Source organism: Chironomus tepperi, unplaced genomic scaffold (assembly GCF_022539635.2).
Source record: "Chironomus tepperi strain 1889 unplaced genomic scaffold, CSIRO-AGI_Ctep_v1 contig_219, whole genome shotgun sequence".
In the NCBI taxonomy this organism is placed as follows: domain Eukaryota; kingdom Metazoa; phylum Arthropoda; class Insecta; order Diptera; family Chironomidae; genus Chironomus; species Chironomus tepperi.
The window spans coordinates 1,826,952-1,847,318 of record NW_027226341.1 but is presented as its reverse complement, the minus strand read 5'-3'; the positions used below and the strand labels follow the sequence as shown (position 1 = coordinate 1,847,318).

The following is a 20,367-nucleotide window of genomic DNA, read 5'->3' as shown; positions in this document are numbered from 1 at the left end:
AAGTTTGAAGTTATTACATCATTCTTAGACTTATGCTTAGTATTTTTCATTAATGATTCTCACTTACCAGTTATTTGCATTGTAAAGAACCTTATTTTTATTTTATTACATATTAAAATTCTAATTTTTTATAAGTTAAAGCGAGAAAATATATCATTTTTAAATCTAAAGCTTTAAACTTTATTTATGGTATTTCAAATAGGGAAAATTTACGTTTTTACACTATCACAAAATTAAATCACAAAGCTAAATTTTTGCTCTTCGTTTTCTTATTTGAAGGAAAAAATTATGATAGAAATTTTATATTCAATTATTATAAAGGTCTACTTCTAATTGGTTTTATGGAACATTAAAATCTAATTCAATTTTTTTTACATCTCGCAGATGAATTTTTATATTATTTAGGATACATTTGATTGAATAATTTATCACAAATTTAGTGAAATGAATTTTAAATAAATAAAAATTTGAAAGACCATTTGATCAACTCAATTGAACGAATTAACACTCACGAAAAAGACTTTTAAATCTTTAAAAGAAATTAAATTTAAAAAATTCAATTTACAAAATTTTAAAGTTCAAAATTCGAATTTTAAAATTTCAAATTCGATTTTCAAAATTTCAAAAATATTAAAATTCGAAATTAAAAATTTCAAAATTCAATCTTCAAATTTAAAAATTCAATCTTTAAAATTTAAAAACTCAATTTTTAAAATTCAAAAATTCTATCTTAAAAAGTTAAAAGTTCGATCTTTGAAAAATGAATCTTCGATTTTCAAAGTTTGAAAGTTCAATTTTTACAATTTCATGAGTGTATATTTCAAAACTTAATATGAATGAACATCTAAAATCAATGCAATAGGGATTTAAACACAAACAAAAGTTGTAAATTTATATTAACTTTATGAAAAAGTCAAAAATTTTCAACAAAACAAAAAAAAATTACTTTATAAAAAAAAAAGTTTTCTTATCGTTAAGCTTTCTAAAATGTCAGAACAATTAAAAAGCTTTTAGCAATGTATTATTTCATCTTTAATAGAATCATTCTCGGATGTTGTTATTATTATTGCTACTTTAAAAGGTAATAAAGCAATCTTTTTTATTTTCATCCATCTATTATTAAAAAGTTTTACGAATTTTCTTTTATTTATGATTTTATCGATCTTTAAGATTTTTAGCTTTGACTTTCTGTTTTTATTATCATTCTAAATTATTATTATTATTATTATAGTTTTTTAATTTACTTATTTGAAGGCGATTGGGGATTAGATTGTTTAAGGATATAGAGCTTTTAGTAATGTAAAGACACTATCTAGGAAGGTTCTCTAATTTCTTACAACATTATGACTAGTATGTTTTATGAATGTATCTAAGAACTTTAATTTTATTAGGACAAAGGATAATTTTTAAAGCAATTAAAAAAAGGTAAATTTTTCAGAATTATCACAATAATAATTATTATCTCTAATGTATATATCAAAAGAATATTACTCAGGATCAGTAGATGAAGTCATCGAGAGGAGTTCTATGCCATCTAGCAGCGGTGTTTTCTCCTCACCATTGCATGTAGAATTCGAATTATCTTCAGAGTCAAAGCTTTTAACGAATCTCTTAAAGTCTTCTTCATGTGATGATGTTTTGAGCAATGATTCGGTCAAGCTACTACATTCCTCATCACTATTACACTCGTCATTTGTTGTAGATGTAATCGTTGTGTTATCAATATTTGATTCATCATCATTTGACGAGCATGACTGTGATAATTGTTTAGCAGAACTCTTACCAATATCGGACAGAGTGTCTAGCTCGATGATTGCATTTTGCTTGAATTTTGCTAATGAGAAAAATAATCGATCAGAACGCATTCGTCTCGATGACTGAGTAGTTGTTGCTGGTGATGAAACGTCAAGTGATAAACTAAGACTTGATTCTTCATTAAGTTGAGAACTATTCATGGTATCATTATTATCATCTTCTTCATATTCATCGTCATTCTTCTGGTTTTCTATCATTTCGTAAATTGACTCGTTTGACTTTATCGTAAGATTATTTTTATTGCATTTTAAAAAGCTATCTTTCCAAAGTGTACTCCTTTCTTTTCCTGTCATTGTTGATGTAAAATGCTGTGATTTTATTGGTGATGTATTTGCACTTTTTATAACTTTGTATTTTTCACTATCACATGATAAAGATGTTGTTGCTATTATAGGCGTAAATGCTGATTCAATTCGTTGCTCTTCTTCAAATGATCTAAATTGTTTTTTATTGACTTGGTTCTTTAAATGATGATGCGATGCTGTCATATCCTCAAATGACGATACTCGATATTTTTGAGAGAATACCTCTTGAGTCGTTGCACATTTACGTATTGGCGATGAAGTGTAAATATAATTTCCAGTCGAATGATCATTAACGATTAATTTCGGTGGATCTAAATAGATACATGTCTCTTTAATATTAGTCCCATGTAATGGATTCATATGATGATGGGATATTGATGATGGTCCAGGAACATTGAGATCATTAAGTGATTGTGTAAAATTATCAAAAGGATGGCACGGAGAAGAACATGCTGAGCTATTCGAATCAATAAATTTAAAACTACTACTACCGCATACTGTACACAAACTATTTCCATCATGAAGATGATGATGGTGCATCTTAGCATCATCTTCAACCCCTTCATCTATTGGTGATGATACGGACTGAAAACTACTCAATTTAAAGCTAGATGCTCGTGATAATTCACCATCTGTCATGCTACCGAATGCAGAATCTTGTGATGGATTACTGCAACCAATCTTGATGCCACGCATTGAATATTCAGTTCGACGAGTCTTTGTGGTCTTATATGCAGATGATGGATCTAATGATGAAGAAGATTGATTACATTGCGTTTGGCTTGATTGTTTTTGCAATACATTCTGCTGTTGCTGCGATGAAATAGATGATACTGATGACGATGTTATTCCTTCCTCAAAGCTACTTATCCTTATAACAGTACCCTTTTCATCAATCGACAACTGATGCTTGTGAGAGGTACTTGTGATGTTAGATGATGACGATATCGATGGTTCACCATTATCACAATAATGAATAGGAGATATTTGAGTGCTTAATGTTGTTACAACAATCTCATCGAGATTATGATCTGATTCACTCATAGTTAAGTCTTCATCTCTTCTGTGTCGATGTATTTTTTTTGTTCATTAATATTCACAATTGATAATGACAGGAAGAACGAGAGAATAAAAAGAACGAGAAAAAAGAGAACGTTAGAAGCTCATAAGAACAGATCTTTATCAGAATTATAGCATAAGGGGGAATGAGAGGCTTTAGAAACTAAGTACAAGGTTATTCAAAGCACAATTCTTTTACTGTGCATATATTTTGGTAATACTTTTTTAAAAGTTAAATAAAATGCAGGGTTCGTCCAAAAACCGCAGGCTTTATGACATAAAATGTAGGCCTGCAACCTTGAGCGACCCATCAGGTACAGCCGAAAACTGCAGGCCAGTGCATCTAAATTGCAGAAAATGCAGGACTGCAGTTTTTGATCGAACCCTTATTAAAAGTTAGGAATTAAAATATGTAGCATAGAATGCGCTCTCATTAAAAATACAATGGTGAATATTCAATTACATCTAAGTTTCAAGCAATGTCAGTAGCAATATTCGTTAAAGCTATAAATCTGAGATAATAAAGGCTTTATAAGCTTCATTATCTTACCTCAACTTTAAAGCGACATTGAGAGTGACAGAAAAAAGAGAGGTAGGAATGAAAAGAGTCGAAAAAAAACTAACAATTCACACTCCTGTGCTCGTATTCATGATATATGTATAAAAGAATATATTAAATTCTCAGTAAGACACTCATGCAGGTAGGTAGTCCCAGTTGATGTTAACATAAATCATAAATGAGTTAGTGAATATGCCAAATTAAACATATATAATATTTTTTCAAACATGTTTTCTTTATATATCTTATAGAAAAATAAGGAACTGCGATTATATAATAAAATACATTGATTCATCATGCAAAACGGAAGCTGTGTCCATAGTGATCATACGAGTCTGCAAAACGTGAAGGTGAGGAATGGAAGTTATGTAAACTATAAAATAAATAAAATTTATAATAATTTAATTAATTATGAATAAAAAAGTTCATGCTATTGACTTTAATTTTAAGGTTATGTCCTTATATTAGGAATAGTCAAAAATCTCTATTTTAAGACACAATTAAAGATTTGTCTCAATTTGAACTGTTAATCATGATCTGATTAATGTTAAATGAAAACGGAAATTATATTAGTAACTGCCACATGGAACATAAGCAAAAAATCACTTAAGGAACAAAAGAAGCATTATTTGCATACGGCAAACTTTGCAAAAAAAGAACTTTATTCTCATTCATAAAACTTTTTATGCAAATAAAAGTTGGCTTAATTGCCATTACTCTTACCCATGACGATGTGGTGTAGATGGGGGCGTGCATGGACTACTGCCTTCAGAAAATGAACCTTGCATAGTTGAATGACGTTTTCTAACTGCATTAAGCAGACTCATAGTAGAATTGCTCATGCTGTGTTTAAATGACTGTAAAAGTAGTAAAATATAAACATGAATAATTTTTGTGAAATTAATAAAAACATGTAGAGCATTAAATATTTGTGATAACTTCCCGGGCGACAACTTGAACTCTGTTGACTGCCAAGTGTCGCTCGATCATTTATCATCAGTTCTCCTCAAGAACTATTTTGAAAGCCAACAATAAAAGAAATTTCTAAAACTTACAGGCACAAATATTCCTCGCATTTCACGTAAATCTATATTGCGGAACAAGTCGCAAAGCACTAACTCCTCCAGAGATGGATAGTTACCAGATGAATCAAATATCATTTGCATAATTTCAACCACCTTTAAGGAATTGAACATTTTTAATTTATTAATACTAAGGACTTCTGAAAATCCAAGTCAATATACCTGTGGATATCGCTCAAGATCAATCTGTAGATGTGAACGTGTTGGTGATGATTCCGGCAATTCATAACCAGCACACATTTCAAATAACAAATGTCCAAAGCAGATTACGTCAATGCTTTCAATTTCGGTGGACGAACGAGACCAAAGCACGGAATTTACGCGTGAACTCAATCCTAATAAATTATTTTCCAAGCCTGATAATCTAAAGTGATTGAATGGATGAAGAAAACAAGAAAAATTTTGTGATTTAGAAACTAGTAGATTAATGTTGATTCCATTGAGGATAAAAAGTTACAGACCGCATATTTTTCATTTTTGATAAACTCATAAAATCTCTGAATTAAGTTTCAAATTACTGTCATTTGGACGAATTATGGAAAGGATATGGCACGATTTTTCAAAAAAGATAGACATCCTACTTGTGTTTTGTTTTCGTAAATGGATATGCTTGTGTATGTAAAACTGACGAGTAAGGAAAATTTAGGTATTTATATACAAAAAAGTATATCGCGTGATTTTCATCAATTACAAACAGAAAAAACAGCTCCGTCATTTTTATTTAGATTTTTATACTAGGGGCTGTTTACTTATTACGGAACGTGGAAAAATTGGTTATTTGATACCTCACCACCTCAGTCCCTTAGACGCATTAAAATTTTAGACTCTTTTAACGCGTCCTTAACTAAATCTTAGCCTTAAGAGCGTTACGTAATTTATGAATGGCCCCATACAATGAAAATAAATTCAACTGTTCGTCTGTTGTAAATGAAATCAAATAGGAGTATTTGAAAGCTCATCCAATTCCTCTTCCACTCCCATATCCGCTAAATACATTATTTTATAATAAAAGAGAGAGTGAGATAGAGACAAGATTTTCATTTGCCTTTTGTAGACTTTTACATAATGGTAATTGAGACGTCTAATAAATTGAGTATTGATTGATGATGAAATTTTATTCAGTATTGATATTTTTTTCTCAGGGATCAATAGCTCTTGTATTGTTGTCGAGAGAATGTTTTTGAAGCTTCTTCAATCTTTCATTTATTCATTCACTCATTCATTATTCATTTTTTTATCAATCATCAGCAATTTGCATGGACTTTGTTGATGAAAGCTCTCATTAATTACCTTGCAACACCATTTTGTAGTATAACGTTTCCACTATGTAAATGTCCATGTGATGGTATGCCACGATCTCGAAGAAAGAGTAATGCCTCCAATATTTGACGACCTAATCTTTGTACTTGTGATATCGGCAAGCCGCCTGATTTTTTCGTATATTTTCTATTATATGGCTCGTTCCATTGACTCTATACGTAAACATTGTAAAGAAGAAAAACAGTAATAACCATAAATATTGTATCATAAAAATATCTGATGGAAAAATCTCACATAAGGGATATGTGAAATGTGAACTTACTTTGTAAATGAGATCCTTGAGACTACCACGTGGATTAAATGGCGTAACTAAACATGCATAATGATGTAATTTGGTATCATAAAATCCTAAATCTAATATTGGATATATGTATGGATGTTGAAGTGATCCAAGAAGCTCCATGAGAACACCTTGTGGACATTCTGATGTTGGCAGTTCCTCTAAGGCAACACAATTGGAAGGTAAGGGAAGTAATGTCATTAACCGATCTGTCTTAATCTGAAATAAAAATTTCATCAAAATTTTGATCAAAAATGTCATTTGAATTTTGCAATCCGTACCGTACTATCGTTGAGCAAAAACCAATGCTTGTTAGAACGTGAGCCAATATCATCCAAATGGGCAATAGCTTCGTAACGACCACCTGAGCTTATTAACCATTCTGTACATGCTGTAAATGCTCTGTCTCGTGCTGCACGCTCTCTTGGACTTCGATCTGTCGCTCCGATTCCACTATCCAGTATCGCGGAATATTGATACTTTATATTGCTCCTATAAATGTCATACCGTAAAATAAAATAACATTTTAAATGAATTCTGCATCAACAAATTGCTGAAAGGGTTAAAGAGCGACAAATGCAATAATATAGAGCAAGCAAATAATTCATGCAATTATTTACTAAGCATGCACATGTAAATGTAAATGAATGTAATAATTTGAGGGTGATTAATTTTCCAAGGTTTCCCCTAAAATTTCTTTCCTTTAAATTGCTTAAAAATTATCTTGACTAAACCTAAGCATTAAATTAAAACATGCACAGGCTATAACACTAAAGCATTCATTAATGTGCATCATAAGCATACCTTTTATGTTTACAAATGTACAATAGCAACCAAATTTTCAAGCAACTAGTCCCAAACAATCAGAAAAACCAAACATACATTCTACATTAGTATTATGAGAAGCATGCATCATAAAAGCGGTAAAGAGTTTACGTAAAGCATAAAAAATGAATAAGAAAAGAATATGTGAACGTAACAAAAGGTTATGAAAATAGAACGAAAAATGTTCATAAAGCAACTTTTCATTTGTGGCATGCAAAAGCAAAAGAAAGAAAAGAGATTGAAAAATTTATAAAAAAAAAAATTCAACAGTTTTGTATTTTTATTCCCAAAACTTTTTATATCGATTTTTTTTTGTTTAGGCCTTAAAAATGCCTTTCAATTTATTTTTCAACACATCGTATAATAAATGAATGTTTATATCTATATATTTTTAGATAAAAGAGAAAAAAATCCATGAAATAGTAGTTTCCATTTCATTCCCCGTCTTGTCTCAAAAAACTTCTTCTTTTGGATGCCATACAGTTTACGATCTACGACCCATAATAAAGAAAAGAAGCTTTTCAAGTGCTTTCTTCTGTAAGTTTTACTATTCGTCGAATACTTTTATTTCTTCTTTTAAATGTAGAATTGTTGTGAAAGACATAAAAATTGCTATAAATTACCAAGGGGTCGTTCATTTTTTACGTAACGCTCTTAAGGGGAGGAGTTGGTCAAGATTTTATTACACTTCAAGCAATCAAAACTTTTATCCATGGATATTCTATTACGGAGTGAGAAAGAAGAGTCCAAAAGTTAATTTTTCACGTTACGTAATATGTGAACGGTCCCCAAGTAATATAGTGGCTATTGAACTTCATTTTTGCTTTTACTTGATTTTGGCATTGTTATTGAACTTTGAAGTGAATAGTAAACTTATTCAGTATTAACAAGCATAGCTGTTAATTTTAATAAATTAGAGATACATATTGTGAATATATTCAGTGCTTGATATGACTCTATCAGCCTTAACGAAAATAAAAATAAATTTGTTTTATCATTGACATAATTTTGTAGATTTATATTTTTTATGAATAACTAGTTCCATAATTCTATTCTATACATATTTTTAGTTTCAAGTTTAAAATGTCAGACGAGAGGCACGCATAGCAACAAACAAATATTTTTAGAGTTTCACCCTTTAATAAACAAAACAAAATGGTTTTCAAAATGTCATGTTTTCTATTTTTGAGTCACAATATTTTACTCGTTATGTAATAGATCACAACCTTCATTATTGAAATTTATATGAAATGTCATACGTTCATTAGTCTAAATGTGGAGTGGTGTATCCAACTCAGATTAAAATGAAGGAAGTCAATTTTTTGAATCTAAATTACAGAAACTAAAACTACAATTTAAAGAAAACTATTAAAAATGGAAGTTGAAGAATGTAGAATCCGAGCGACACAAATGAAGAAAGCTCCGCAGCAGAGCTTTTAAGGCTCCGCTAAACCTCTTTTACTCAAATACCAGATGGCAGCCATATAGAGGCAGCTTCCTTTATAAGTTTATAAAAGAGGTTTAGGTGATCCGGAGAAGCTCCCTGGAAGAGCCTTCTTCATTTGTGTCGCTCGGGGAAGAAAAATAAAGTTGCATTTTATTTTTAATTAATTCAGACAGTCTCAGAAAAAATTAATATTCAAAGGAACTAAAATCATGCAACATAATGTTTCTGAAGTATTTATGCGTGAAAAAAATTATAATCTGGATCACGTCTAGCTAGTTGTAGAAAACTGTTCAAATAATTAATTTTATGAATTTTTCATTTTTACAGATCGTTAACCTGATTACAGAATTATCAATAAAGCTTTATTAAAAAAATGACAACATGTACATATTTATAAGATGCTTGTCATGATGACAATTTATATATATAACGATGACTGATGATATTCGTCATTTTAGATAGCTTTGTTGATGAAAAATATGTAAAGAAAATAAAAATTTTAAATAAAGAGTAACAAAAATGATATGAGGCGGAATAGTAGATAGAAATATGCTACATAAGTAAAGAACAGGTCGTTAACACTCAGAATTAATACTGAAAATTTTAAGGATCAAAAATATTATAAATACAGGAAGGAATATCTTACAAAAATCATCATGAGTCCCAACATTATTGTGTAAATTGTTTGGGGATTTATGAGGATTTCTGAGAAAATTTACTTCCTTTCTAAGAATATTCTTTAAATTTTAAAATTTACAATAAACATCCTGAATGTAAACGCCTTTGGTAAACATTTTATAAGATGGATAAGTAATAGAAGACGAAGAATAAGTTATGTTTCTAGCATTCATTATTGATAGAAATATTATATCTAAATGTTAGTAATGTCACTATAGATGACTCTTATTTTTATCTAGGTTTATAGCAATAGTTCAAAATAATATTATAGATGAAAGGTTTCTTTGTATTATTTCAATGAAACATTACAACAAGATGCATATACAGTAAATAAACTATACATTAATAACAATTAATGCAATGAGAAGGAGGAAAAAAATTAATGAAATGCTTTTTCACAACCTCGTTGGTGAATCACTATCCCTATTCAATCCATTGTCTTGTGTACTCAAGCTTCTATTGAATAAAAGTTTTGCCAACGATTTAGTGCTAACAAGTGGTGATTTTTCTGAATGTTCCGATTCTGAATTATCTTGTTCAGAACTTACAGAACGACCTCTGCAATTAATTTAAAATTTCAATAATCAGAATCAATTTCATTGGATATAAACTTTTGAGTTGTTCACTTAAGAATGAATCAATGAATTCGTTTCAAGATTACAAAAGAGTACATAGCGTGAAACATCATCACGAAACTTGATGTGTATTCATAAGATAAAAATATAAGACGACCTAATGGCTGACGACATCCAATTGTGTTTCTTTGCAAATGTAATCACTGTTGTTTGTTAATTCAATAATATGCAGAACAACAGAGATAAAAGCAATAAGAAAGAAGGTTTGGGTAGACAGTATTCTATATAAAAATGCTGAAAATTCCTATGTATTAAAGTTATGGCGAATAAAGAAAAGAGAATTTAGTTTCATTAGCTGGAAAAACTGTGCTTTTTCAAGCTTTTTCTACAAATCTTGCATAAAAATTCAATATATCCCTAACAGACAATGAGCATATTCATGAGGATGCTCATTGTCTGATCGGGTATGTAACACTAATAATGATGAATCATTAGCAGGCAAAGAGCATCCTTTCAAGAGTAGATTAAGCTGAGAGCACGCTCACGAGCATGCTTAACTAGTAGAGCTACCTCTTGAAAGAATGCTCATTGCCTGTTATGCTGATGAATTTAGTTATATTTCTATAATATTGCAGAACGTATGTGATGTTATGTACATAGATTTTCTTTCAATATTGTTGAGTTAGTTTCCAACAATTCTCATCTATATCGAGCTCAACTTGAGCCCAACTGATGTTACATTGTAAAACACTAAGGAAAATCAATCTGAACGATGGGTAGCTCATCAGGAGGTTTTTCGAAGTAATTTATTTTGTGTAAAAAAAAATTATGTCCGATTTATGAAAATATATCTTAAATGAACAACATCTTATGTAAACTTTTGTAATCTTCCATCACCAAACGACTCCAATTTCATTCAATCAATGAACGAAGATAAAATGAATGAGAGTATGATTAAAAATATTGAAAGAGAAGAATATATTCTTCGGAAAGTATCTAGGTATATGGACAAGTAGATGGAAAAAATTATTTACCTAAATAAATGCCTTTTATTAGCTGCTGTAGCCGTACGTGTTTCGAACTCAGTTTGTGATTGTGTACGTCGTACGTTCTTTCGTTTCTTCTTGCGATACGAAGATCTGAGGTTCATATGAAAGGAGCAAAAAAGTATATTTTTGGCACCCACACAAAACATCAACAATTTCATAACGCGCGCGTGTATAATGGCATGTAATAGCCCATCATGTTCAATGGTATATCATAAATAAATACAAGAATATTTTTCATGAAAATTTATTAGTATTGTTGTAAGAAAATAGAGAGATTATTATATAATGGAATGGAAAGGCTGTATAAAGCCCATGAAGAAATTGAGAGGAAGAAGAAAAGTTGGGAAAACTTCTGTTAATTTCCACTTATGATTTTCTTTGCACAACATGTGGAAACACAAATCAAAACAACAACATGAAGAACATTATAGCATAAGAATATATGTTAGATGCATGAGATTTCCTTCCGTTTTTCCTTTTTTTCATACGTTACTATACTTCCTTGATTCAGACTAAATATTTACCAGAGGAAATTCATTCACATACAAAGTGAGAAACGTTAATATTCTAGCACATTATATCGTTATCATGCTACCAAGAAAAATGCTATACATCCGAACCTTAACATTTGACATTGTAATTTGTGTGTGCGCGATGGTTGTACACATATATAAATGATTATTATATAAGACATCGAGACATGGGGGAAATTAAAGAAATGTAAGGTCGGAAATGTTAAGCAAAATTGAAAAGTAATCATCGCACGTATTATGTTGTTGCGTATCTAAATCACTTCATTTAACTTTTCAGAAATATCCCTAAGCTTTATCCACCAATTCCTTCAGTTGAGATAAAAATAGATGATAAAAATTGACAGTCATACCTCGTTCTTTCCTGATAAAATCGATCATGACCCGTAGTTTCTGGTTCTTTTTTCTCATCAATATCATTATGACGACGTTGCATATGAGAATACATTTGAAACATTTTAAATTGCTTCTTTACATTTGCAACTTCGCAAACTCGAACGATAATTTTTCGACTGCTTTTCAGTACAGAATTAATGGTTTTATTAACAAATACAGAGACCACACGTTGTGGTACTGATTGTGATTGTTGTTGATGTGGTTGATTTTTCGTTTCCTGATTATTTTGCATTCGATTTCCAAAATTTTAAGAAAGTAAAAAATAAAAGCAATTTTTGAATACTTCAATGACTAAATTAGACATGATAAGACATAGAAATAATAATTTTGCTCAAATTCTATGAAATCCTTGTTAAGTAAATACATACCCGAATAGAACAAACTTTGATAAGTCGACCTTTTGTCTAGTAATTAACTTGACATTTTGTAGCAACTTTTACAAATGTCAAGTTTATTACTAGACATAGAGTCGACAAATCGCACCTTGTTTCACTCGGGATAATACGTTTTGTAAAATCTATCGATTTTCAACCATTTCGCAACTTTCCGACAATGGAAATTTTATTACAGAAACCTTAAAAATAGTCACGTGGTATTCATGTTAAATAATTTGAGCTTAGCATAAACCTAATTTGTTGAATCAAAATAATTAAAACTTATAGAGTTCTTTCATAATCAATGAACTACATATTATTCGGATTATTAAATGACTTTATATTTTATTAGTTTTGTCATAAATAAAACTTGTACATCCTGCCATTCTTGAATGATATTTGATATACGATAAAATTCATATAAAGACAAGACATCAAAAATTGATAGATGTAGAACGGATTGTTCTTTCAAAAAATGACTAGTTCAAATGAAGTTTCGGAAATTGATTCACGAAATCGTCAAATGTCTTTACTTTGTTTGATTAGTTTGTGACTCATCATAAAGATTAAAACATCAATTTCAGTACAAAATAATCGATATGGATTTTCTATTTCATTATGTTCCTTTCTTTATAAGAAATTTTCGATTTCATTGATTTTTATTAGCACATTGCTCAGCACTCATTGTATGTACATAAAACCTCAAAACATTTCCTTTATTTCACTCAACTCAATCAATTTTTCAACCTTCACAAATTGATCGGCTGTTGTTCTCTTTTCAATTTTCCTACAGATTTTACTTATTTTTCCATGCCAAACTCAGCATATGATTAAGAACTTGCAACATTGTTTGCAATATTACGTGGAAATTTGCTTCTTAATTAAATTAAAAAGTATATTTTTTCGTCATAATTCAAGTGAAATTTCAAGTTGGTTTTTTGTCCAAATTTGAAAGGATTGACTGTCCAAAATGTAAATTGTAATCCACGAAACTTGATTAACGTTATTTACTCACTCCTAAAACACCAATTTTGTAATCCTTAATTATTCAATTTATATTCAAAAAATTAGATCTTTTCACTTCAAATGCACAAACTAAACTGAATGGAAAATATGAAAATATGCTAGAACTTGACAAGCAGTATAATTAAAATTGAACAGTAAAAATGAAACGTGAACCTGTCGAAGGGAAAGCAATGAATGTGAAAATTATTGTATCGATGACTTTCTTTTTTGAATTCCTGATTACGTTACAATTTGAAGGTATTGGATGTGCGTGTTCTTAAACTTCACTAAAATCATAACTATTTGATGAGTTACGTAAGAATTAAAAATTAGAAAATAAAACACAATATCAGCTACCATTTTGTAATTTAAAACTTCTATTTCTGAACTTTAGAAGTATTAGGTAAAATTGTATACGTGCGTAGGATTACATCAGTAAGAAGAATTTTTAAAACAGCAATGGTAGGCTTATTTTTGTGGCAGAAATAAATCTTTTGTTATTCATGTATCTGATTTAAAAAATAATCCTTCATAAAGAGTTAAAATTAAATGTTAAAGGTAATTTATTAACGCTAAAAGCGAAACGTAAGCATTAAAAATTACTGTGAAGTTTTTCATATTCTACTTATAATATTCTAGAATAGTTGCCTACCAAGCAGGGTGGGAAGATTTTAATTTAATATCTATGGAGGTTTATATGTGTTTATTAAATTTCAGGAAATCCTTAAGTGAATCATAATTCTTCTAAATACATTTCCCTAATGCACACCTAACTGTATTGTCTAGTCAATAACTGGACTCATGGTCGACCTATGACAAATTCTACGAGACGTTCCTCAGAAAATGTCATCAGTCTTGTTCATCATGGCACAACTGCATATTGTAAACTTTTTTGTTTTCTACTCGAAAAGGAAACGTAAAGTCAGCATAGATAGAAAAGGATTTTTCACATAAATCTTTTGGTGTTCATATTTACATAAGGAATATGTTAGTCAACATGTTTGCAGTAAAATTATTTGCTATCGAAGTCTAGATTCTGGTTTAAAAACAATCAGTTTTCGAGTCTTTTTTATTAATACATTTTCTATTATTTGAAAACACATAAATTTTATTTCCATCATGAGTCTATTCAACTAGAATAGCATTGGCATTTAATGAAAATAACAGAAACGGCAACGCAAACTTATTGTACTTTTTGTTTGTAAAGAGAAACGAAAAACAAACTCACTTTCTATCTCAAGTAAATAATATTAAGCATGTGTATATGCAAATATATACCAGATGTTCATATAGTAAATTTTGATAAATAAAAGTCAAAATATCCATAGGGGTTGTTCACTGATTACGTAGCGCTCTTAAAGGGGTGGTTTTTGCTTCAATCAAAAAAAAAAGTTTTTCGCGTTACGTAATAAGTGAACCGTCCCATATTAAGAATGCAAAAAGCTCTCATTTCAAAAGCTCAAAATGTTATTAATACGTAAAAAAATTTGAATATTATCAAATTATAGTGAAAAAAGGAGTGCACTTCTGATTTTCAAGGAATTATTTCTAAATAAGTCTATCCTCAAAAAAATTTCTGGCTACGCCCCTCGAATTTATTTAGTCATATACTCATTTTATACCAGTGGTGGACAACCAGTGCTCTGCTTGAATGAATAGTTCGGTTTTACTACCATTTGAACGTTTATTTGAATATTGACAGTTAAAGAATACAAAATTATCCACATTTAGATTTAAATCATCATTCTAGTTACTAATCCTTACTAAAGAATAATTTTTCAGAAATGAATACAAATTCCCACGGAGGTTCTTGATATCTAAACCAGTTTTATGTAAAATTCACTAGGTGTCTTAAGTCTTATATTTAATGTCTATTTGTTAGCAAAAAAATTATCAAAATTAACAAAAAATGTTTCAATAAATTTCTAGTTCAACCAAAACATACATTTAGGCATATCATGTAAGTAAGATTTTTTTGAAGTTTGAAATTTTTTGATCAAAATTTTTAATTTCTTCGAGGATTTCAACTAGTTGCCACATTGAAATGTAACTAGATCATTACTCATAAACCAGCGACCCGATACGTATTTCAATTCCCATTTTTAAGCAAAAGCTTTTGTTTGAGTTTGTAACGAATAATTTTGAAATAAAGTTAAAAAATTGACAATCAAAAATAATTTTAAGCATCAAATATAAATCTTTCTTTACGAATTTTTACTCCACTCTGTGCAATCACATCAAAAATTGAGTATAATTGAGAACTATAATTCATAAAAAATTCAAATTAAAATGTTTTATTTCAATAATTAATTTTAGGAAATTAAAAGGAAAGACCGATATGTGTAATCAAAAATAACTTTTTTCATTTGCAGCGAAGCTATAAATTGAAATTTGCGGGGAGTGAGCAAAAAAATAGGTTAATAAAAATACAAATGAATTTTCAACCCTACCTGCATTTTCGTATCCAGTATGTTATGACTGCCAAACCGCCCAAAGCAATCAATCCGAGAGAGCACCAAAAAGTAGTCTGTTGAGAATGAAAAAAGCATGAATTTTTAATCGAAATTAAACGTAACAAAAAAATTATTCAAATGGAAATTAAATTTTTTTTGGAATTTTATACTCACAAGCCAAAAATGATGTGTTGTACTTTTAGGATCAACTTTCATTTCATTAAGTTCATGGATTTTTTCAATGCATTATTTCTGAAAAAAGTAAAATAATTAATTTAGAACAATTATGGAGGCAACAGAGGGAGGAGATCATCTTTGTTCTCTGGAAAATATGGACTAACAATAGCGACACAAATGAAAAAGGCTGCACCACGGAGTTTTAAAGGCTTTATTGACACCAAAAAGAAGTCGCTTATTTTAGCTACGGACATTTGTGAGGCCATTCTCTATTTGTGTAGCTCACACTAATTAGAATTTTTCAATTTTTCAGCCCTCATCCCTTCCAAAAGTTCTGTCTGTCACTATCTCAGATACAAAGTTTTAAATTATTCATTATTGAAGATATTTAGATCATCTAGAAGGCAACTCTAATTTTTGTATGATAAATTGACATCTATACAATATAAATCAAGATAACGGAAAGCATTTATAATTAAATGCCGGAACTGTCATAATTTTGACACAATTAGCAACATAATAAATTCATAAATCATTTTTTAACTGCATTCATCATTCATATAGAGCTTACTTGCCCGAGCAACACAAATGAAGAAGTCTCCATTACAGGAGCTATTAGGACTAAGTTAAAGCTTCATATGACTGCCAAATTAAGGCGGCCTTCTTTATTTGTGTCTCTCGGGTAATTATTACCAAATTAAATCATCCTACATGTAGATGCCATATGGCAGTTCGGGTTGTAAATTTCTACCCTAGTTTTAATACGTAATTAAAGAATAAGTCAAGACATTCAGATTGTTTTCCCGAAAATCTACCCCCATTGTGAAAGTTTCTTGTTCACGTTTTTGTGTTCGTTTCTAACAGTTTCAGATAATGGAAAAATTGTTAAATCAATATTGGAATAGAAATAAATTGACATAAATAAGGTCATTGAACATTAAATAAAGTGGAAGAAAATTGTTTTCTTCATGTTAACACTTTAATTATCGTAAAATCACAATTTGCACATACGTATAAGCATACAAAGGCAAATAAATGTTTGTGTATGTTTTATGATTTTATATTTCACATTTTGTCCATACATATGGAACTAATTAGATTCTTCCGTAAATGAAAAGCAATCATAATGTCTGAAACAAAAGCTTGGGTGGACGAAGAGTTAATGAGGAACTGGAAAAGGTCCAACAAATAAAACCGCAGCTAAAATATAGAATCAAAAGGAAAAAATTCATTTTGATAATAAAGTTATGAGGCGATGACATAAAGCAAGCAGATAATGCGGATGTTTCAGAACAAAAAAAGTGTGGGAAAATGAAAGTTTAATTTATGGATGGGAGCATCATAATGAGCACACATGTGTGAACTTGAGATTTTTGCAGTTTTTGTGAAACTTCATTCAGCAACTTAGCTGCTGCTATTCTGTTTGCTTTGTAAAACTTTATTGTTTTAGTACTTTTCCACGAATAAGAAGAAATATACTCAGCGAATCAGTAGAGTAGGAGTGGAGTTTAAGTTCATTATTTGTGTAACATGCTTGTTTTATTGAAATTTAAAGAGTACCTGCTTGGATTTTTGATTGTTTTATTAGGATCTTTATGCTTAGTCCTGGCAATGGGAAATGAGCGGCACAAGGCGTTGATCCACATTTTTCACGATTCCCAACACGTTGTGCTTTTCGGGTTTTTAAAAGAAATTTGTAACAGATCTAAGAAAGATCCTAAAATAGCATTTAAATGCTCTCAATATTTGATTATCTTCCGAGAAAATTCTAAGTCTAACTCTGACGTCATATACATATTTTAAGGACATGTGCATATTATATTGTTTTGTATGTATATAGATGTCGTGAGATTGTGTTTTCACATAACTGGAAGGAGTTAAAAAAATCATTTACATAATATTATATGTAGATGTTTCAAGCTTTAGAAATTTCACCCTTCGCAATTCCAAAATAACTTTCTCTTTAAAAAAAGAATTAAATTGTTCACATACACGAAAACATAAACTCACATAAGAGCAACAAAGCCATTTATGAGTAGTCGATTAATGTGAAAACAGGAAAGAATAAATTTTTGCTTTGAATAAGTCGTAACCTGCCCACGGTTGTTGTATGTTAGCATTCTAGAATTTTTAATTAAGCAAAGCTAAAGGCGTAGGTTTTACGAAGGATATGAAAATCTGAATTCAATCGATGCCTTACATGCTCAAGGTAGATTAAACATACTAATCTGATAAAGAAAATTTATGATAAAATGATGCAGTATAATTGCAGATTTATTTATTGTTTTAAGTCAACAATTGGGCTTTTGTTTGAACATCCAGAGGTAACATTTCTACCGCATGTCATAATTTAACGATCTCAAAACTAATGTTTTCGTGAAAACATGCAGATCATAATCTAGAAAAGACTCAAGACAATTTTATGAGAATGCCAAACAAATTGTTATATTAAAAGCAGAATTGTTCACACTTTTTTGTCTTGCCATTAACACATTTTACAAGGGTTTGGTCAAAAACCTCAGGTTTTCATTTCCTGCATTTTAGATGGGAATGCCTGCAATTTTTGGCTGCAACTTATAATTCACTCAAAGATGCAGAATGTAGGATTCGCATTTCACATAATAAAATCTACAAATCCTATTCCGAGCGACACAAATAAAAAAGGTTCTGCCACGAATTAATACTAACTTTATTAATTTAACTTTTATTAATCCTAAATGTTAGCCGCCTCTATCAGTTACATTAGATTTTGATAAAAAAGCTTTACAAAACTTTAAAAGTTCAGTGGTGGAGATATCTTCATTTGTGGGGTCGTTCATTTATTACGATCAATTTTTGGGGGCATGTAGAAGTCTACGATTTTGTAACAGCTCAAACAAAAGACGTAAAGTAATAAATGAACAGCCAAAGTCGTCCGGAGCAATTTTTAATAAGTTTTTAAACCTTTGCCAAAAAATATCCAAAATAAAATTTTTATGACTTTTGAGTTTTTATGATGATTTGAAATATTCGCAAGCTTAAAAATGCAAGCCCAGAGCTAAACATTGAGAGCACTCCAGAGATGCTATCGCTAAAAATGTCTGCATAAAGAAATAGTCTGTCGTGATAAAGGGATAGACACTTTACTGACAGCTAATTTGAGCATTAATGACTGCCTTGTAAGTTTATGGAAACAGCATTAAATATGCTAGACAAATATAATTAAAACTGAAAAAGGATATAAATTTTCCATACAAAAACTTACAAAATTAATTAAAAAGAGATTTGAAAATTATGGTTAAAGTGCCTGAAGAGAATATTCTCAAAGTTTCCATTACAACAAATGCGTGCTTTTAACCGAGTTCCACATAAATTTTGTATTTTCTTCTTCCACTCCCTCTATGACCTATTTTTACTTTCAATATTACATTTATTTTCCCAAAGAAAAGTTTTATTATATTTTTAACAAATTTTGGAGACCATACCTAGTCATTTTTTGAATCCAGTAAACTTTTTATATATAATATCCTTGTTTTGTTATTGTGAATCTTTTATTGTTGGTCTTAAATCTTGTTGAAGGCAAAAAAATATTCCTTTTGTGTCAATCGGCTTTATTTATATTATCTGTAGAAGCGCACTGTTCATTTTTCTTTAATACTTTATAGTATTATATATTTTTATGCTTTAAATCCACATGGATGTATACTTTTTTAATATACACACTATTATGAGCACAGAATTATGGAAAACAGGAAGCGAAAAATTCCTTTTTCTCACAAATTACACTTTTTTTTCTTTATTTCCTCTTCTTTTTTTCCTTTATACTTTTTTTCAGGAGACGATTATTCCCATATACATAGACTTTTTTTCATTTACAGCTAAAATAATTGAGGAAATGTGGAAAATTTGCAAAAAGCAACACACTTGACATTCACAACGAGCACCTCATTAACACAATAATATCAATTATCCGTAATTTTCCGTCTATTAATTCTCGAATATATCTTATATGAATCCTATAATTCCTTATTTTTTCACTAATTAAAGACAAATCTTAATTTTTTTCATCCTTTGTACACTAAAAATGAAAAAAACTTAAGGCAAATAATATTTTTGCGTCTGATTCAAACGATAGCTTTCCATTGAGTGTATTAAAATTTCCCAAAAATGTACATCTAATGTGAAAATTTTCTTCTCACAGCATGAAAAACTTTTCCAATCTCTCTCGATTTCTCTCAATAATTTTTTTGTGATATCAAACTGTTCTCTTCTCTTCGTTCCAAAATTGAGTATAAAAATGCTTGCTTTTTGATGTTATTTTTTGTGATAAGCGAGTAAACTACAAACTTTATTTTTTATTCAGGAATTGAATGAAAGTTGTGCTTATTACTCATTCTTTCATTCATGACATACATTCCAGTGAAATGTATATATTTTATGTACGTAGTGGATGACGTTT

The 20,367-nt window shown here is 29.8% G+C and overlaps 1 protein-coding gene and 1 long non-coding RNA gene across 2 annotated transcripts; one reads left to right on the top strand and one right to left on the bottom strand.

Annotated features, from left to right (window-relative positions):
* Positions 1-1,114: 1,114 nt before the first annotated feature.
* Positions 1,115-20,019, bottom strand: Slob (Slowpoke binding protein). Its single transcript, XM_070640613.1, has 13 exons — positions 19,394-20,019; positions 15,927-16,004; positions 15,750-15,826; positions 11,878-12,137; positions 10,980-11,084; positions 9,773-9,928; positions 6,702-6,912; positions 6,403-6,639; positions 6,111-6,292; positions 4,983-5,184; positions 4,794-4,916; positions 4,462-4,595; positions 1,115-3,183 (listed from the first exon to the last, which is right to left on the bottom strand). The coding sequence occupies exons 3-13, from the start codon at positions 15,753-15,755 to the stop codon at positions 1,488-1,490; spliced, it is 3,312 nt and encodes a 1,103-aa protein (XP_070496714.1). The 5' UTR covers positions 15,756-15,826; positions 15,927-16,004; positions 19,394-20,019; the 3' UTR covers positions 1,115-1,487.
* Positions 3,443-4,181, top strand: LOC139090791 (uncharacterized). The gene is made up of 2 exons (XR_011544452.1): positions 3,443-3,880; positions 3,990-4,181. It is a non-coding gene; the product is annotated as an uncharacterized lncRNA (long non-coding RNA).
* Positions 20,020-20,367: the final 348 nt, after the last annotated feature.